Below are 20986 nucleotides of genomic sequence, written 5' to 3'. Positions count from 1 at the left end.
AGTGTGTCCCTCAGGACAGTGGGCTTGGAGCCAGGGTCCGGGGAGATGGCAGTGCCATGACCAGAGATGGGGAGCCAGGGGGAGGTGTGTGATTTTAGACATTCAGGACCATGGGGTGGCTTCTGAGAAACCAAGAGCAAGGAGGGAGATGGAATCCCGAAGGGTGGTGGGAGCAGAATTCCAGGAAAACCCCAAGAAGTCTCATATACTTAGCCAGAAAAAGGAGGAAGCACAGGTAGTTTTCAAAACTATTTTTAAAATTAGAAGTTCATGCTGAGTCGTCACCTGTGTTAGTTATTGCTGCATAACCAATTTCCCCAAACGTAGTGCCTTCCACAGTGATCTTTATTATTGGATAGTGTCGGTGGGTGAGGAATCTGCGAGCAGCCCAGCGGCGTCCTATGGTCCAGGGTCTCTCTCAGGCTGCAGTCAGGACACTGGCCAGGCTCCGGTGGGGCAGTATCACGTCCAGACATGTCAGTGGTTCTGGGCAGGATTCAGCTTCTTGTGGGTCATTGGAATGAGGGTCTCAGTTCCTTACTGGCCGTTGGCCGGAAGTCACCGTCAGTTCCAAGCCACATGGCCACTTGCTTCATCCAAGCCCGTGACCAGGAGAGAGGGCAAGAGGGAGAGACCGACAGCAAGGTAGAGGGACAGTCTTCTATAGCCTAGTCTCAGGAGTGACAGCTCTCATTTTGGCTGACTCCATTAGAAGCGAGTCTCTAGGTCTAGCACACAGTGTAGGGGAGGGATCACACAAGGGCATGGACACCAGGAGGCAGGGAGTGTTGAGGACCCTGTCAGAAGCTGCCTGCACACACCATGCCAAACACTCTGCCAAACGTCCTATCCTCACAGCATGCCACGGAAGCCAGGGCCATCGTAATTGCTTTCCTGTCCAAGTAAACAAAAGTGGGCTCAGAGAGGTGCAGTGACTTGCCCAAGGTCACACAGCTCATGGTGAATATAGCTAAATTCCAACTCCAGTCTGAGTCCCGAGTCCAGCTCCTAATGTGCTCACTGGTGTTTCTCTGGTTGTTCACAGACCCCCCCACCCCCAACTCCAGCATAGCCTTGGAACTTGGCTGAAAACACAGATTGTCAGCCAACCCCAGACAAACTGGACCAGGCTCGGAGGGGCCTGGGTATCAGCATTTGACAGGATTCCCCCAGGGGATTTGGATGCTCCTAGAATCTGAGAGCGGTGTGTATAGCGCCTCTCTGCAAGGGAAGGACATGGTGACATGGAAATGGAATCTCTCTCACACTGAAGGGTTGGGCGTGGTCTTTTCGGCTCAAAGAAAACGGAGGCTTAAGTGTCCGATTTCAGTGAACAAGGGAAAGTTGTAGCTTCCTCATGTTCCTAGTCGCTTTGGGGGGTCCTTCCAAGCAGAAGAAATTGAACATGAAATGAGACGCATGGTGCCCGGGAAGGTCTCAGCAGTATCTGCACGGAGGAAGCACCCTCTCGTTGTTAATGGTAGTGATTGTTTTTTACTCGTCGGTATGATTAATTCCAGGGCGATGCAAACTCCACTCACCTTGACTTTGGTTTAGAGGTTTTGAGTCTTTGCATTTGATCCAGTTCAGTGGTTTAGAAAATGAAGATACTTAGTTTGGGATGGGTGTTGTTGGGTGTTTGCGGGGAAACAATTTGGGGTTCAGTACATAATACCTGGGTGGGTCTGGGTCCCGAGAGGTGGGGGTGTGAGTCCCCCCCTGGGACTCTGGGTGGCTCCTGGGCCTGTCCCTGGGCAGGATGCCACTCAGTGCCTTGGCCATCAGCGAGGTCTCTGCAGACCCTGACTGAGCCCAAAGGCAGGCGGCTTCCGGTGGTGGAGAGGGCGCAGAAGGCCTGATGGGCTGTTTTGTTCCTTGCAGATCAGGAGTGACACTTCACAGATCTTGGAGGAAAACATCCCACTCCTTAAGGCCAAGGTGACAGAAATGCGTGGCGTCTACACCAAAGTGGACCAGCTGGAGGTGCGTCCAGGTGCATGCGCTTCCTGTGTGAGATCCTGTGGGCTTCTTCTGGCTCTTTCGTCCTCTCTTCCAAGAAGCTAACCCGGCCGTGAGGCGTTCGACTCAGGGGAAGGGGTCAGTGGCAAAGGGGGTCGACCCTCACACGGCGTTTAAAAAGTGTGACAAGTGTGCATTTATGTAAAGCATCCCATTTGCTTTCTATAAAAAAAAATCGGAATGGTAAGCTGCTTTTGGAAGTTCAGAAGCTTTGATAACCCTTTAAATAATAGGTTGGTGCAAAAGAAATTGCCGTTTTTGCAGTTGTTTTTGACCTTTTAAACCGCAATTACTTTTGCACCAACCTAATATTTTCATTTGTTTATTGTTCCAGGTATAAATACATAAAACTCCCACATCTAAGTGTGCAGCTCAGGGCAGCTCAGTGCACTTTTACACATACAAACCCCCATGTGAAGACGACCCATATTCTATTTCTCAGATAGAACATTTCCAACCCCTGGGCTGTATTCTTGCCCTCAGGTGGGGTATGTGCTTTCTACTTCCCCACAGTCCTTGCCATGCCCCATTGCCTCCCTGCTGACTCATCTTCCCCATCTGTCATTTGTGTGGGTACTGGAATAACCTGCAAGGTATCTCATTTTTCCCCTTGATGCCCTGCAAAGTTGGTCCCCTTACTGTCCCATCTTCCAGAGGAGGAGCATAAGCTCTGAGAGGTAAGCCACTTACCCAGGGTCATATGGCGAAGGCGTGAAGCTGGGATTTCAGTTCCATCCATTGGAGCCTAAGCTCTTAAACGAACTGGGGCCCTCAGCTTGGGATCTTGGCTCCTTGCACAGAGACAGACCCAGAGGCTGGGAGGAACTTGCAACGTAATCGTTGTCACCTGGACAGAGGGGACGGGGGCCCCTCCCAGGCACAGAGGAAAAGAGCATGGCAGTTGGCACTGGAGTTAGCAAGGAATTAACATTCTTGTCAGCAGAGAGTGAGGCAGGAGTATAATTAAAACTTTGCCCTTGGAATAGCTGATTCATTTGAATTTTATTCCACACATTTGAAAGGGGGGAAAAGTGAGCATTTGCAGTGCTGGTTCTTGCCTTGCTTGGGTCAGCCCAGCTCTCAAGCCCAATTCTTTCCTTAGTGTTCAGTCCACTAACATTTTTTGAGGGCCTACTATGTGCCACTGTGGGGCCCTCACAATGTGAAGACAGATACATCTACGTCCATATTCCAGCAGGAGAGACACGACTACAAAGCATGACCACAGTAGTTTTCTTTGGCCACTATAACAAATTACCAGATTGGTAGCTTAAAACATGAATTTATTATCTGACAGCTGCTGAGGTCAGAAGTCCAAAACGTGTCTTACAGACTAAAGTGGAGGTGTCAGCAGGGTTCCTTCTGGAGGCTCTAGGGGAGAATCCTCGTCCTGGCCTTTTCCAGCTTTGGGAGGCTGCCTGCATTTCTCAGCTCATGGCCCCTTCCTCCATCTTCAAAGCCTACAACACATAGCATCTTCCAGCCTCTCTCCTGTTCTGACACTCCCCTTCCCTCTTATAAGGACCCTAGGATTACATCAGGCCCACCTGGATGAGCCAGCATCATCTCCCCATTTCAAGATTCTTAATCACATCTGCAAAGTCCCTTTTGCCATGTAAGGTAATAAATTCACAGGTTCTGGTAATGAGGACATGGACATCTTTAGGGAAGAGGGGTGTTACTCTGTCAATCACAATTACTGAGGGTGATTTAGAGGGAGGTGAGTGCTCTGGAGGGAAGTAGCGACTGAGGAGTGGAGTCCACGGGCCGTGGAGGGGGTGTGGAAGGAGCCCTGTTAGGTGGGAGGTGTGGGCGGGGTCATAGCTCAGGCAGGGCCTCGGAGGAAGGAAGAATCTTAGCTCCATGGCAGGAAGGAGATGGGGACACCAGCAGGATCCTGTGGTGGCCAGATTGTGGAGACATGACCAGAGTGGAGCTGGAGAAATTGGGCAGTGAGATCCCTGTTGTCTGGGCCCTGCAGTCCAAGGTCAGGATTTGGGCCTTTATCCTGAGAATAGGAAGCCACTGAAGAGACAGGATAGCCTGATGGTTAGGAACGCAAGCTCTCGTATAGGGCATCTGAGCCTCGGTGCTGTTAACACTTTAGGCCTGAGTCTCTGGGGGGGGCCGTCCTGGGCACCGTAGGATGTTTAGCAGCATCTCTGGCCTCCGCTCATGAGATGCCAGTAGCATCCCCCCACCCCGACCCCTCTGTGGCAACTACAATGTGTCTAGATGTTGCCAGGTCACCTCTGGTTGGGAAGCTCTGCTCTAGAGTCCTATTGCATGGGTTCAGATCCTGACGCTTTCTCTTCCTGCTGTGGACCCCCAGCAAATTCTGAGCCTCTGTTTCCCTCTAAAATGGGGTAACACTAGTGAGGCTCTTGAACCTAAATCATATCAGTATTTACTCGACAAACGTTTGTTGAACGCTCACTCTGGGCTGCCCTGAGGTGAGTGCTGGGAACACAGCTGGGGTGATGTTCCTGGTCCCCTGCTTATGGCATGTGGGGGGCAGTGGGTGAGACAGACCAGCTGTGTGAGCATCTGCGGAGGGGATGCCTGTCCAGACCTGGAACAGAGACAGCTTCCAAGGGGTTATGACCTTTATGCTAAGATCTGAAAGATGGAAGAGTAATCCTGGGGAGGGAAGAGCTTGTGCAAAGGCCCAGAGGCTGGAAAGAGGAAGACCTCTCAGGCACTTGTGGGTGGGTATAGAGCTCAAGATCAGGGGCGAGGCTGGAGCAGTGGACACGGGCTGACCGTGTAAGTATAGGTTGTGGAATCTGGACCCTGTTTGGAGAATAATAACAGGACCCATCCAAGGAGAAGATGGATTCCACAGCCGGACCACCTGGGCCCCAGATCTGCTCCCTGGGTAACTCACACATCCTCTTAGAGTCAGTTTCCTCCTCTGTAAATTGGGACTGTGTTGTGCGTCGCTAGGACAGCACCTGGCACATTACAGCTAAGTGAGGACAAGCTGTAATGGTGGTTGTTGCCCACAGGCTGCGAGAGGCAAACTCTGTGTGGGATGGATACTCACCGCGCTGCCCAGCTGGCCCCGGGCCCGGGGGCTTCCAGGAAGCCCAAGACCACCTTGCTCTCAGATCAGTGCAACCCACTGTGGGGGAGCTTGGGAACCACAAAGTGATCTTAGTCCAGAAGTTGGCCCTTTATCAGTTTTAATAATAAAAACAAACATTTATAGAGCCCTTTCCTTCCTTTCTTCCTTCCTTCCTTCTTTCCTTCCTTCCTTCCTCCTTCCTTCCCTCCCTCCTTCCCTCTTTCCCTCCTGATAATAAAAGTAATACATTTTCATTGTAGTGAAAAATACGTAGAATTTTTATTTTACACTCCTATACTCCCGACACCCATCCACCAGGGTGGCTGTGATCAGCTGTCACCCTCTTTCTGTCCCCCAGCCCCCATCTGTGGGGATGCATGTGTGCGTGTCCCCTGTCTCTTATCTCTTCCAGGTGGTTGCAGGCTGGGGCGGCCCAGGTTTGGCCTCTCCTGGCCTGGCTGGGCCGGCCTGCCCTTGCTGGCAAGCATTTTGGAAGCTGGTCAGACCTCATGAGCGTGCATTCCTCAGCGGCCTCACTCCCCACCAGACTGGTATTAGCGCAGGGAGCGTAAAATTGGAATCGGCTGGAGGAAGGGGACCGCAGGACTTTTTTTCCTGTGTTTTACAACCAGATGTGCTGGCCGAGTGAGGCCTCTGAGCTCTAGGGCCAGAGCCCTGGTTAGAGGAAGCTTCCAGCCCATGGCCCCGTATCCCCCCACTGTACACACACACACACACACACACACACCCCTGATGTGGCTTATTCAGCCTTTCACCTCTGCCCCTGCCAGAGCCCCAGGGCGGCAACCGCACAACAATGCCGCCATCTTGGGTTCATCCAGTGACTTTTTGCTACGGATGCATCGATTCATCCGTGCATGCATGCATGCATTCATTCATGTGTGCATACATTCACCATCCAGCTGAACCCCTTCTAGTTGACCAGGCTCTGGTCTTGGCCTGTGAACAACACTGACTCAGCACCTGCTCTTTCAGAACTCACATTCTAGAGGGAGGTCGACTGTAAATAAATACACAAGAAAGAAGTTCAGAGGGCGAGGAAGGCTAAGAAGACTGGGTGGCTCCACAGTGACTCGGGTTGTATTCAATCAGGTGGTCTGGGAAGGCTTCTCTGTGGAGGGGACAGTCAATCCAGGACCTGAAAGATGAGCAGCACTCATCCCATCAAGGACAGAGAGAAGGGTGCTGCTGGCATGGAGAGAGCTGGTGCAAAGGCCCTGTGGAGAGTGAGGCCTAGAGAGAGCTGTGTGACCTTGAGCAGATGACTCAACCTCTCTGAGCCTTGGCTTCCCTCTGTAAACCAGGGTCCCTATGGGGAGAGTGTGGGAGGACACAAGTAGAGGCTTGGTCAGGCCTGGTTATCAGTGGGAGCTGTTACGGTCATTGTCAGTCAGGGTTCCTGAAGGTGACCTCCCACCTAAGCAGGCCTGACCTCTCCAGGAGCCCGCTGGCGGCAGTGATCGTGATTAAGGGCCTGGTGTCTCCGCTCGCCCAGGGAGCGCAGCCAGAAATGTGCTCCAGTCCGTGGCAGATGCGGCACCCCCACTCTCCCCTCTCTCCACCAGGCCTTCGTCAAGATGGTGGGGCACCATGTCTCCTTCCTGGAAGACCATGTGCTTCAGGCTGAGAGGGACCACGGGCCTTTCTCACAGGCCCTGCGGAGGTGGCTGGGATCCGCTGGGCTCCCCTCCTTCAGGAATGTGAGTATCTCCCACCGCCCACCTCCTCCCAGGCCCTGGAGTGGGGAGAGGGGCTCAGGAAATGAGAGTTCAAAGGGCATGTCTCGTTTCTGCAGACAGGAAATGGTGTCTGGCTGGCCAGGGGAGGGCTGGCCCAGGTGGCTGGGTGGCTCAGTCCCTCCTTTGGGCATCTCTTCTTGCTGTGAGCTTTGAGTTTCAGGCTCGCTTATTCGTCCACCATTTATTGAGCGCCCACTGTATGCTGAGTGGTGTGGGCCATCTGAGCAGAAACAGACCCTGCCCTCCTGTCCTGTCCTTACAAACCTAAGGACGTGCTCAGAGCAAGATCCAGAATTCAGGCCAGCTCCTCCTTCCCAAGGCACAAGTCACCCTCCAGCAGACCAGAGAGCCTGGGGACAGTGGTGGGGTGTCCAGCCTGTGTGTGGCTCTTTGTGACTTGCAAAGGCCTCTCCTGCCTCCATCTCTGCCTCCTGGATCCTCCCTACCACCTCCTATAAAAGGAAGGATCGTTGTGTCTCTTTTACTGATGGAAAAACTGAGGCCAGACTCATCCTGAAATTAAGACTTCTAGTGTTTAAAACATGTCTGTTGTTCCAACTTACCATGTGCTGATCCCCTAGTCCAGGGGACATTGGGCAGTGTCAGAGACATTTTGGTTGGCAATTGGAGGTGAGGGGTGCTACTGGCGTCTAGCGGGTAGAAGCCAGGGATGCTATTAAACACCCTACAATGTGCAGGGCAGCCCCCCACAACTGAGAATTATCTGGCTCTAAATGTCAGTCATGTTGAGTGTGAGAAACCCTGTCCTAGGCTGTATTTGATAATTATAATGATGGTTTATGTTAAGTCTGTTCTAAGTGCTCTGTGTGCTGTTTTATATGGCATCTAATTCTGACACCAGTCTTTGGAAGAAGGTGCTTTTACCATCACTCCCATTTTATAGATGAGGAGACTGAGGCTCAGGGAGGTGAAGGGACTTGTCTGGGAACACACAGCCTGCTGTGACAAGGCTGGATTGCAGCCCTGGCTGACCTGTCCCTGGCATGTCTGCCCAGCCGACCACCCTGTGCCCCCAGTGGGGTCTCTCACTGTTCCTGGGCTCTCCTGTGGGCCCCCCTCTGCTGCTGTGTTCCCCCTGTTCCTCCTGTCTGCTCCCACATCTCCATTTTGTGTTACCACAAAGGCTCACGTATTGAGTGTTTACAGTGTTCCAGGCACTGCATTAGGCATTTCATGTGTGTTGACTCGTTTACCTTTTCCAGTCCTCATGTGTGTGGGGTAGTAACATTATTCTCACTTGACAAATGAGGAAATGGAAGTTTAGGAAGTTTCAGGGGTTGTACTCATGCAGCCCAAGACAATTTGGCATGTGTGCATTCATTCCGTTTGGCCAGGCAATGTTATGTACACAACGTGACTTGTGAGGCCTAACTGGGCATTCAGTCTCTAGTCCCTGCCAGGCCCCTTTGCTCCATCTTGTCTTATAGCTGCCTGAGGCATGTGCTGCTCACCTGCCTGCCTCAAGGTGAGTAACTTGCCCAAGGCAGTAACAGCTAGAGAGTGGACTCACAGATCTCATGGTCTAGAAACTCCTATTGATCCTTCAGAGCCCAAGTTAATACTACTTCCTCTGAGAAACCCTCTGGGATTGCCTCCTCTAGATAAATGCAATCTTTCTACTTTCCAATGACAGTGAACTCATGAGCTGCTTCCTTTGTCCGCCTCTCCCTGGAGTTATGGTAAACTGTTCCTGGGTGCCCCAATCACACAGTGCTCTGCCCCTGATGCCTTTAGAAGCATGTTAGGGGAGGAAGATCAGAGGACTTTGGCTGACTGTGGCCTGCTGGATGATCTGCACAATTGTCCCCATGTGGTTGGCACTAGTGTCCCCATTTAGAGGCAGGGACCAAGGCCTGGACAGGGAGAGTCACGTATCTGAGATCAGTGCTGGGGTTGGAACTCAGGCCCAGGGGGCTCCGGAACTGGGGTTCCCCCGCCCACTCCTGCAGCAGGATCCCACCAGGATGTGGCTGGGCATGCCAGGACCTGCAGCATCTCATCTCTGCCAGACGCGGGGCCCCCAGGCCTACCTGTGGTGACTTGTTCCAGGAAACACGCTGCAGCCAGGGGTGGTGAGTCATTCTGTACCCCCGGCATGTTGATCTTAGTCCCAGGAGGGCTTTGTCTGGGGCAGACGGTGCAGGTGAGCATGTACACACACACACACACACACACACACACACACACACGTGTGTAGGCCTGGGGGTTTCCAGGGCTGCATCTGCCCCTAGGGTGCTAGCTGAGGGTACCTTCTAGATTCATTGTCTTCATGGCTTGTGTTGCAGCCCTGACTCTGCAGGCACCTTACACCCTACCCCAAGAAGCAGGTCTGGTCGTCATCCCTATTTTGCAGTTGGGTAAACTGAGGTGCCGAAGGGTCAAATTGCTTGCCCACCCGGAAGCGGTGGAGCTGGGGTTTGAACCTGTGAGGCCTGGTCCCAGAGCCAGCGCTCTGTACCGCTTGGCTCTGCCAGGTCTTTCTGTGTCTGGTTTCAACAACTGGAACTGCTGTCTGGGGGGTAGAGTCCTCGAAGAACGCCCAGATGGTTCTGCGTTCCTTGCATCTGGACTTTCCCCGAGCCGGGATTTCACACTGTCTCAAGTCAGTTCCCCTCAGTGCTGGCCTGAGGTGGACACTGCCTTTCACTGACCACTGCCATCGCCCTCAGAGAGTCTACAGCAGCCCTTCTGCCCCTGCAGTAGTGAAGAGCTGCTCCTCACAACCCAGATCCCCTCGCCTGCCCCCGCCCGCCCTCCACGGCTCCTGTGGCGTGGAGGCTGGGGTGGGACAGGGGCTCTTGGGCATCGCCTGGCACCATGGGGATGCTCGCAATGGGTCCTGTCCCTGTGGGGTGAGCCACACCACTCCCCTGGAAGCCCACTCCCCAGAGGAAATAGGCCACACATCGCTGCCCCCACCATGGTCTTCCCAGAGTCAGGAATGGGTGGGGACCCTGGAGCTGGGCAGGGGCCCTTTGGGGGGACGGGAGAAAACTGGTCCTTGCTTTTTCTGCCTTGCCAGACCTACCTTGCCTCCTTGCCTCCGTCCTTTCTCTCTTTACGTCCTCGCTCTGCAGATGTAATGGGGAAGGTGGGGGGCAGCTGGGTGGGGCAGAGTCCCTCCACCCGCTGCCCCAGCACACGGACCCAGACGCACCTGTCCCTGTGACTGGGTGCTGGCTGTGGCCTGGGCTGGCCCTAGGATGCCGTGGAGGGGGTGGCCTCGGGACGCCCGTATACCAGCTGCTGGCGAGCTTCCCCTGAAGCCCAGCCCAAGCCCAGCTGAACTGCCTGAGAGCTCTGTGGTCAGTCCACAGAGTGAGGGCCAGCCTGGTGTCCTGGGCCCTCAGCGCCCAGATACCCAAATGTGCATGTTTTCATGGTAAAGGTCCACATTTTCATGCTGCACTACATACAAGCAAAGATTTTGCTTATACTTTTCCATTGATTCTTATAACGTTCCAAGATTTTAACTAAGAATTGTACTTCTCTTTCACTGTGGCGTTTTTTAGCTGTGTGACTGTGGGCAGGTCATGGACCTGCTGTAAGCCTCAGAGAGCTTACCTGTCAGCCGATCTGGGCACAACTATATGCTGGCTAGAAAACTGGTCTGGGTTTGATGCAAAGTGACGAGAGCCTCCACTAAAGCAGTGGGAATACAAAGGAAGAGAAAGACTCCAGAAGTCTCCAAAGGAGGGTTCTGAGTGTTGCTGGGCCTGAAAAGCCAGCTTTGCTTGGAAAGAATGTCCTGGTACAAGACAGAATGCCTCATCGCTCAGTGGTGAACAAGTGTCGTGGTGGTGGTGACACAGAGCCAGCCCTGCAGGGCCAGGCACTGTTGTCAACTCAACACCCCATGGGTGAGGGGCTATTTTATCCCCATTTTATAGGTGAGCAAACTGAGGCACAGAAAGGTTACCCAAGGTCACATGGCTGGGCATGAGGGTATGAACCCACATTCTTGACTCTATCCCATATTGTCTGGCGAGAGAGCTGTCATCTCTTCCCTCAGGAAGCTTGTGTCTAGTGTTGTCGAGAATACAGACAACAACCCAATCCTAAGGAAATTCAGTAGACAGTCGTTTCGAAAGAGGGCCCTGGCTTGCTGTGAGGGGGATCAGGGATGGCCTCTTTGGGAGGGCCGTGTAAACTGAGACCTGGGTCATGAATAAGAGTCAGTCTGAAGTTGGAAGAACAGGTGCTCCCAGAAGAGGGAACCGCAAGCACAAAGGCTCGGCAGTGGGACCCAGCCTGCTGCTTGAGGAGTAGCAGGAAGTCCAGAGTGGGTTGGCTGAGTGATGGCGGGGGCAGTGGGGACGACATGAGGCCAGGGCCAGATTGGGCAGCGCCTCGGGCCACAGAGAGAACTCAAAGACTCTTCTAAGGAGAGTGGGGAGCCATGGAAGGGTTCATAGAGGGGAGTGACTTGATCAAATTTGCTCTGCCTGGAGCATTGCCAGGGCTCGTGCTCTGCCCTGAGCTAAGGCTGGCATTCAGGGTCTGCGTTGTCTTGTTGAGACTTGAACGTGAAAACAGAGCAGGGTGCGTGGGTGCCCTCCAGGCTTCAGAGTTCAGTCGTTAGGGCTGTATTTCCTCAGCCTGGAAACATCTTCTGTGCCCTGAGCTCACTGCTATCCTTGCCTCTCAGGGTCTCAGGGCCCTTGTCCAACTGGAAGAAACAAAGGAGGCTCCAGGTGGGGGAGGGGACAGGTCTCCTGGACGAGGGTCTGAGTCCCAGAGATCATGCCTGAGGAGGCGGCTGTCGGCCCAGTGCCTATACACAGAGGGTCTGTGGCGTCTCAGATGGAGATCATCTCAGAGGTGTGCAGAAGTGAAAGTGTGAGATGGAGCTAGTCACGCAGGCCACAGGCCTTGGAAAGGCTCGGGAGACCATCAGGGGTGGCCGTGTCCCCTTTGCCCAGGCCCGCTGAGCGCCATGGGTATACTGTTGACCGTGCCAGGCCTACCCCTCGGCACGTGTGCCCAGGGGCGTGGAACAGCCTCGCTAATTTGTTTAAACCACTGTTTATTTTCTGCCGAGCCAAAACATCTTGTTCATGAGGTGTCATTTTGATTAATTTTCCTGATGGATAAGAGTGTGGTGCTAACCAAGGAAGTCTCTTTGGCTAATACCAAAACCTCTTGGGGCCAAGTTCTGACATCCTTACAGAGCCAGGTGGACTGGGGGTTTGGTTTGTGGCCTGGCCTGGACTTGGGCCTGCTCGGTCCACCTGTTTACCCCACAAATGCCCACAGGGCAATCTGGTAACATAAATGAGGGTGTCTGCCAGGTGTAACACAGGAAGAGTGGTGCAGACCGTGGTGAATTGCAGGGATGGACATGGACCGGCAGCAGCCTTACAGAGATGGGGGCCAAGTATAGCCAGATTTTCCTATTTGGGGAAAGAAGCTGGACATCTGTTTGGGTTTTTTCCCCCTAGATGTTAAACACTGTGGGAAAAATCTATTGCACCTGTGAGTCACACTCAGCACACTCCCCAGCTCTGGATTTTAGGCTGATGGCCTGTACCCCACAGGCCCACACCTTCAGAGACATTTGGGACTAAGGAACAGGGGAGAGGCAGCTCCTTCACTTCTTTGTCCAAGCAGGAGCCTTCAGCTCTTAGCAGCAGTGGGACTAATGGCCAGCAGTTTCATTGAACATCTACTATTGCTCCAACTATTGTAGTTATATCGAGCATGTACATGAAGGGCTTTCTGTGCCCTGTTTCAACTTCCCATAACAATCCCCGAGGTAGGTGTTATTATTCTAGTTCATGAGGGAGGGACCTGAGACTCAGAGAGGGCTGTTCACTTGCCCAAGGTCACACAGCATAAGTGGCAGATCCAGGCTTTGATCCAGCTTTGACCTTGCTCAGTGTGTCTCTCCCCTCCCTCTGTGATCTTCCCAAGGGCAGGAACCACAGCCTTGGTGGCCAAGGTTGCAAACTGGAGAACCTTGGGCCAAATCTACCCCATCAATATATATTCTTTGGCCAGCTTGGGATATGTATTCATTTCATTTGAATTAGTTGCCAGCATTTTAAAAAGCAAATTTCACGTAAGAATCTGTACTTCTGCCTTCTCTTGAAAAAGCAGAGGTCTGGGCCCCTGAGCAGCATGCCTGCCGAGCCACCCTCTGGCCCAGGTCACCATTCTCAGTTCTTACCTGTGGGTATTTGAGTTTCCTACCCAGGTGGAGCACATAGTAGGTGCATGGTAAATATGAATCAACGGATACTCTTAAGACTTCCATGGCCCTTGATGGCCTCTCCAGATTTCTCCGGAGGCCATCTCCAGGCATTGGAGAGCTGGGAGGGAGTGTCCACGCCTGCCTCTCTCCCTGCGGCTTGGGGCTGCCTCAAGGGCTTTCATGGAGGTAATGGAGGCTGTGGGCGGAGCTGCCCTGCCCAGGCTGGCCTGCAGGAGTCCTCAGTGCCAGGCTTGGCGTCTCTTCCCCTCCTCCTCTGTGCCCCCCCAGCTCCCTCCCCACCCGCCCAGCTCAGCGGAAAGGGAGGGAGGGAGGGAGGGAAGGAGAAAGGCTCTGCCCGGCTGGGCCGCCTCCCCCTCCCTCTGCCCAGTTCCCCTGGAGGTTGACGCCCGGAAGGAGGCAGGCTTGGCTGGGGCTTTATCTTGTAGTGGAGACCAGCAAGGCACCAACACAAAGAAGGCAGAGGAGGTTCCATGGCACCTTCTCCTTTTGCCCCCGTCATCCCTTGCGGTAAAAATGCAACATGAGCAGATGGCAAATATTAATGCGACAATGGAGGGCTGAGTGGCGCTGGTCCCCGGCACCCCCCTCACCAACCCCCCACTGAATGGCTCCCAGCAGTTACTTAGCACTCACACATTAATGGATATTTGGTGGCATACATGCTGGGCAGGACAGAGGGCTCTTGGCAGGCTGGTTTGGGAACCAGATTTTTTTTTTAATGCAATGTATTCTTGTTGAGATTTTGAGGGTGTGTGGAAACGAAGTTCCTTTTGATAAGGAGGGGCTTTTATTTGGGGGCCCTATTTGTTGAGGCCTACATGGGAGCACTCCAGCTTCTCCCTGGTTGGTGGAACACACTCAGTGTACCCTTTCCCAAGCACTGCCACCATTGGGGGCATCACTGTGACAGCAGTGTCCTCAGCCTGGGCTCTGCCATCCCCGGAGCTGGTGGACACTGTGTGGCCTTTGCACATGCTGATCCCTTTGCCTAGAATACCCTTCCTGATCCCTGCCTGGTAATGTTTACTCATTATTCAAGGCCAAGTCAAAGGATTGTCACCACCTCTGGGAAGCCACCTGGATTCCCCAGGCAACATTCCTCTGGGCGCCCCAACCCCCTGTCCATTTCCCTGTTGACACAGCACCTTGGGGGAGTAGTCACTGTGGGTTCACCTGTTTGTCCCAGACCAAGAGTTTCTCAGGAGTAGGGACTGTCTTGTCTTTGACTTACTACTTACGATGATGCCACCAGGAACAGCTTTCTGGGCTCTTCTTTGGGCTGACACATGCTAGCACTTGACCTGCCCTAGCTTGGTTCATTTTCATGCCCACCTGTTACATAACTATTTCCATTCCCACTTTACAGACGAGGAAACTGAGGCTCACAGAAGTTAGAACATTTTAACTTAGCCAGGCAGTGGCATGTTTGATTCCAGAGCCCCACAATCTTCGTGCCCCAGGTGTCAGTAGTCAAGTCTTCACCAGGATCAGGTAGGGAGAGGCAAAGGGGCTAGGTGGGGACTGTGGCCAGCAGAGAAGGCAGGTCCCCACAACTCCAGCCAGGAATAAAGGCTCAGAATGGCCTGACCTCGCTCTTCTTTATAAAAAAGAGGTTGAGGATGTAGATTTGTATCTGAAATCAGTGGATTTTTAAGACAAATCTGAGAGGCTCAAAGAAATCTCGGGGGGTCTGTCGGCTCACAGGCCTCCATGTCTGCCTTGGCAAAGCTCTGTGGTGAATTAGTGGCTAGCCTGGTGCGTGGCCTGGGCATGGATCCAATGCCTGTTTCCTGAGGGTGGGAGAGAGGGAGGGAGGAATAGTGGGGGATTGGCCTTGAGAACTCGAGTGGGGAGCTACGCTGAGCAGGCAGGATTGGACTCTGAACTGAGAACCCTGGCTGGCTCCAGTCCTGTCCGTGGCTTGTATGGCCAGGAGTCCTACTTAGCCTTCACCGCCAGCATCTCATTAGCTGCTCCGTGCCCATTGCGGGAGGTTGGAAAGTGGAACCTGTGAGCCCAGCTCACTCTGGCCACATGGGTCCCAGTGCGGGTGTGGCAGCCACTGCACAGCACCTCACAGAGCCCAGGACATGAACCGCTCGGGTGGGCCACCTGCCTTTCCCTGCCCAGTCTGGCCATTTGAGTCTCCCAGTTTGGGGCGGGGGGCATCACCTAGGATGTGAAGGGTCCAAGGGCCCAGGGCTGGCTCCACGGGTGCAGTGCCAAGGAAGGTGGTTGGTGGGGGCCCTCAATCCCCAAGATACTCTCCATCAGGCACCCCTACTTTTTAAGCCAGACAGTATTTTCTCAGTCTTACAACATGTCGACAAATGCAGCATCTAAAGCCCCCTTTTCTAACCAGAGTGTCACTTCAAGGTCACTTTTCATAGAGATTCTGTCCTCCCAGTTCTCCATGTGATAATGCATGCCCCAACCCCCCTTTCTAATGGGAGTGTAGACCGATGTCCTGCAGCATTTGGAGCAGGAGTAGTTGAGAATTTGGACTCAGACCAGGGTTTCTCAACCTCGGCTCTATTGACTTTTGGGCTGGATCATTCTCTGTGGTGGGGGCCGTCTTGTGCTTTGTAGGATGTTTATAAGCATCCCTGCTATCTACCCACTAGGTGCCTCCTGTTGTGACAACCAGAAAGATATCTAGAAATTGCCAAATGTCCTTGGGGGCAAAATTGGTTAGGAACCACTGGCCCAGATGTGTGATAATTGCCAAAACTGGGCAGTACTGTGTGGGGCTCAGCATTGTTTCCTGTTTGCTTTTGCACATTTCCTATACATATGGAAAATTTCCAGAATAAAAAGCTTAAAAATATATGAAAGCTTGGGTTCTGGAGCCCGACGGCTCTGGGTGTGTACTTTGGCGGGGTTGCTTGCTAGCTCCACGATCTTGGAACAAGGTCTCACCTTTCCCCTGTGGAATGGGGGAGCAGTGCTCCTGCCTCCTGGGATCCAGTGGAGAGTTTGAAACATGCACGATTCCTTCTTGATTTGGCGAAATTCTCTCCGGTACTTACTGTGTCGTGGGCACTGTGCCAGGTGCCGAGGCTCACAGATCATGAGTGGAAGAGCCAGGACTCCCTTCACAGCAGGCATCACGCTAGGCCCTCGGGGCTGACCACCGTCCTCGTTTACTTAGCAGTAGGTTCTGCCATCACCGGCCCCATTTTGTGTAAGAGCGGCTGAGGCAGGGAGAGGGGAAATCAATCACTTGCTCATTGTCAGCTGGGGGAGGGAAGAAAAGCAGCCCAGATGTCCCCGTTATCCGACCCCAGAGCACAACCAGGTCTCCACGCCGCGCTCGGCAGCTCCCAGCGCCCACCCAGCATGTGCTCAGTGAGTATCGGCTGCTGGGATCGTTTTGTAGAAAGCTCCCTTGTGAGGGGCTGATGGTTTTCCTCCTCCACCCCGTGGGCTGATGTGGAGCCACCACCCATCTCACCACCCACCCACCAGCTCACGCCTCCTTGAGCCGCCATCCCCCGCGGGCCAGCCTCCAGCTACTCACACCAGGACCACGGCTGGATTGGCTGAGGGGGTGGCTCAGGACTGGGGCCCCTCAGCAGAGGTCCTGCCTGAGGCCATGTCTGAGATGATGCTGGTCTTCAGGGGACAGGCCCCGGGGCGTCCTGGGTCCCCTCCAAGTCCCCCTCTTCCGGGTCCTCCCTACCATGGACCACATGTTCATGGGACACCCTGGGGGCCACACAGGCTGTGGTCTCCGCTGCATGGAGATCTCAGCCCCTGCCAGTTTCTGTCTCCTCGTGTGTCTGCCCGGATCCCTGTTCTGAATTATTCGTCTGCATATGTCTGCCTCTCTCCATGTGTCTCTGGGTCTCCGTCTATGCCTCTTTGTCTCCCTGTGTCTCACACACAGTCACTTAAACCTCACTGTGCACCCCACTCCCTTTTGTCCCTCCTCGTGCATCTCCTCCGCTCCCCTCAGGATTCTCACCAGGGCCCCTCCCTCCTCAGATGGCTATGGGCCCCAGTGGGCCACCTACCTGTGTGGAAGGACCATCAGTTCTGAGTCCAATCTGTGTCCACTGGCTGGGTGGCACGAACGTCACCCACTGCCTCCTTGGAAACCTGGTGTCCTCATTGCACCTGTGTGCACCCCGGGGTGACATGCTTAGTGTGTAGGAGACTTGGTATGTGGGAGCTGTTAATGATAACAGCCGTGAGTTGGGCACCAAAGGACAAAGAAATGGTGACACTGGGTCCCTCCCTAAGCTCCTGGCCTCCCCAGAAAGTAACACTCACAGGCAGGTGCAATTAATTGATAATTATAAGGAGGGCAGCGTGCTTCTGACTTCTGTGCAGGACAGAGAAGGACAGAAGAGAGGTCAGGGGGAGTTAGTGACGTAGGTGAGGAAGGGACTTTGGGAGGGAACAGCGTGGCACAAGGTCTGAGGTCTGACAACTATGTGCGAACTCATCCTAGAAAAGAGCTGCATACCTCATTGCTGAATATCACTATGGTCACCTTCCAAGTACTCCCCTTGGGAAGCTATGCACTGATGCCAGCGCCTAGTCCACCCTTCAAAGCAATTTTGGAACTCTTTTTCTGGAATGGCCATCAGAGCTGTTGTTGTATTACCCTTGGTGTCCTGAATGTCATCCAAATATCTTCATTTTAATATTTCCTTTATCTTTGGGTAAAGAAAGTAGTCATTGGGGGCCAGATCAGGTGAGTAGGGAGGGTGTTCCAATACAGTTATTTGTTTCCTGGCTAAAAACTCCCTCACAGACAGTGCCGTGTGAGCTGGTGCATTGTCGTGATGCAAGAGGCATGAATTGTTGGTGAAAAGTTCAGGTTGTCTAACTTTTTCACGCAGCCTTTGCAGCACTTCCAAATAGTAACCTTGGTTCACTGTTTGTCCAGTTGGTACAAGTTCATAATGAATAATCCCTGTGATATCAAAAAAGGTTACCAACATCGTTGCAACAAGCTCGCGAACGTAATTGTCAGGCCTCGTTTAGCACTGGCTTGTCACTGAGTGCGGGTGGCCTGGGCAGAGGGTGGGCAGCCTCAGTCAGCCATCTCAGGTTCTGGGGTGATGTGAGGAGCGCAGGTGCGTCCTTCATTAATACAGGTACCCGAGTGATACCTGCGGCTGAGGTTGGGGCGTCTGGAGAAAGGGTGATCCTTTGGATGCCCAAGGAGCCTAGAAAGCTCTTGAGCTTGGTTTCGTCCATGGTCAGCTTTCTGCTGGGAAAATAAACCACGTCTCATTAAGCAGTAAATTCATCCAGGTGCCTGGTCTGGCTGATACCAGCACACTCTGTCACGTTGCCAGACCCAAAGTCAAGGCCAAAGTTCCCGTTACTTGGAGAGTCCTAATAATTAACCGGGATCCCAGTTGGAGAGGGGTAATGCTGGCTTTTAAATGGAGCGAGGAGCTGGGGCAGGGAGGGGGCTGTTTCACAGCTGGACATCTGTGAGCCCTGATTGGGAGCCGCCCACTGTGACCTGGAATGGGGATCCCAGCCTTGTGGCCCCAGGTCCGCCTTTTCCTTTCCGGTATCTGGCCTAGACCTGGCTCCAGAGGTCTCAGGCAGTGGTCTGAAGAGTGTGTGGGGGTGGGGTGGGGTGGGGTGGGGGGGCAGGCACGGGGTGGCCAGAAGGGGCTCAGGTGGCAGTAGTCATTGCTGTGAGAGAAGTGGGAAACCATAGGCTGCTCGTGGCTCTGGCTGCCAGTGTCTGTGCCCAGTGCCGCGTCCTGTGACCTGTGTCGCTATCTGACCAGCAGGCATTTATTGAGCACCTAGTGTGAGCCAAGTACCCTAATTGATAGATGAGCCATGCCGCTTGGTGGCTGAGCGACATCCTGGCATTTAGAATTTTTGAAGTTCCTTGTGATTAAAAATCAAAGCTCTACTAGAATTGGCTCCCACAATTGTGACTTAGTTTAAATGGTCATGTTTTGGAACTGAATGTATTTAATACTAAAAAATGCAATGTTATGAAATTGTACACTTGGGCTGTTTGCAAGCTAATGATGGCATTTAAAAAGAAAATGAATTCTGGGGGCCATAATAATAATGAAATTAGCCAGCAGTCGTTGAGCACTACTGTTTTCTAAGCGCTTGGCAATTACATGGGCAGGATACCCTAGCCCTGTTTTCAAATGAGAAAACCTAGGCACAGAGAGGCTAAGTAACTTGCCAAGGGCACCCAGCTAGAAAGGACCACTGCTATCTGAGGGTTTGGAAATGGGATACAGTTTCCTGTGCTGAACGAAGGGACCCTGTGCTCTGTGCTGGCCGTTCCATGTGGGGCTTTGGAGCAGATGTCACAAGTTCAAATCTGAGGACATCTGTGACCCCCACCTCTATTCCCACCCTCATTCCCACAAGCAGTGTGAGTCACATGTTTGGGGGACGGTGTGGATAGAGAGATGGTGGGAAGCCCCATAGCTTGGCCCCTGGGCCCCTGGGATGCACCCCAACCCGTTTCTTGTTCTCTTGAGAGCATGTGGGGTGGGGGTGGGGTGGGCTTCATGGCCTGGCCTGGGCTCCTTCCCTTTTGTTGCTGGAGACCTGGCGAGCTTGTGCCTGGAGACAGCCCCGCCCATCCCCCCTCTGTGCTCACACACCACCTCTCCCTCCCCCCACATTCTCCTTGGCTGCTCCAGGAGCTGCCACCTGTGTGACCCCAACCCTTTACCTCTTCCTTCCCCCCCGCCCCTGGGCTTAATGCCTTTGATGCCAAATAGCCACTCTCCTCCCCTCTTTTTTTGTCATTCATTCATTCATGCATTCATTCAACAAATACTTATCACCCACTCACTCATATGAGCCAGGCGCTGTTTCAGATTCTCAGAACCCAGGGAGGACAGAGAATGTCCCTGAATGATGGTCTAGTGTAATATATAACGTGTCACAGAGGAGAAAGAAAAGTGAAGAAGGGCAGGGAAATGGAGGGGGGCATGTCGGGGGATCAAGGAAGGTCTCAGTGGAAAGGTGACAGGAGCATGGGGTGGCTGGTGCCCTGGAAGGAGGACAGTATATACGTGTGTGGGGCCTGAGTGTGTGGCGTGTTGGAGTGGGAGGTGAAGGTGGGGGGAGCAGATGGAGCAGGCGGTGGGGACAGGGCAGGGACTCCACTGTGGAGGGTTCTGGGACGCGCTGTGCCCTGCGTCTGGCTGGTGTGGAGGAAGGCGCTAGGTGTGTGAGGGTGGAGGTTAGAGCCACTGGGATGGTCCAGGGAGAGATGCTGGTGGCATGGACGAGGGTGGCCAGGGTGGAGGTGAGGAAACATGGTCTGTTCTGTGTGTGTGTGTGTGTGTGTGTCTGTGTGTGTGTGTGTCTTTGAAATTCTTTAGGGACATAATTGTGGATTCACATTCAGTTGTAAGAAATAAGACAAAGAGATCCCTTGTACACTTTGCCCAGTTTCCCCCAGTGGTAACCTTTTGCAAAACTATAATATAACATTATGACCAGGTTATTGACGTGGATACAATCCGTTGATCTTACTCAGCTCTCCTTAGTTGGACTTGTACTCATTTGTGTGTTTTAAGTTCCGTACAGTGGTATCAGTTCTATACAATTTTATTTTATTTGGGTTCGGTGTGTCCACTTTCACCTCCCCTCCCCCAACCCCTGGCAACTGCTAATCTGTCCTCCATTTCTACAATTTGGCTTCCAAAAATGTTCTACAAATGGAATCATACAGCATGTAACCTTTTGCGCTGCATAACTCCCTGGAGAGTCGTCCAAGTTGCTATATGAACGGAGAGAGTCCATCCCGCCGCCTTTGCAGGTGGAGCCCCAGGTGGGGATTCGAGGGCGGGGCTCAGGGCTGGAGGCCGCCAGGCCAGCATGGAGCCAGTGGCTGGAGCCCTGCGGCTGAATGAAATCGCCCAGGGAGGCAGAGGGGTTCCTGGT

The 20986-nt window shown here is 53.3% G+C and overlaps 1 protein-coding gene across 2 annotated transcripts in view; it reads left to right on the top strand.

The window, feature by feature from the left end:
* Positions 1–20986, top strand: part of BCAS4 (breast carcinoma amplified sequence 4) — a 54938-nt gene that overhangs the window by 20930 nt on the left and 13022 nt on the right. The window contains exons 3-4 of one of the 2 annotated variants that reach the window (XM_033094966.1): positions 1882–1983; positions 6673–6807. In XM_033094966.1, the coding sequence (XP_032950857.1) occupies positions 1882–1983; positions 6673–6807 (237 nt within the window). The remainder of the gene's footprint in view (positions 1–1881; positions 1984–6672; positions 6808–20986) is intronic. The other variant, XM_033094967.1, reaches the window with a different exon arrangement.

The sequence above is a fragment of the Rhinolophus ferrumequinum genome, chromosome 23 (genome assembly GCF_004115265.2).
Source record: "Rhinolophus ferrumequinum isolate MPI-CBG mRhiFer1 chromosome 23, mRhiFer1_v1.p, whole genome shotgun sequence".
Classification (NCBI taxonomy): domain Eukaryota; kingdom Metazoa; phylum Chordata; class Mammalia; order Chiroptera; family Rhinolophidae; genus Rhinolophus; species Rhinolophus ferrumequinum.
This window is presented reverse-complemented; position numbering and strand designations above follow the sequence as displayed.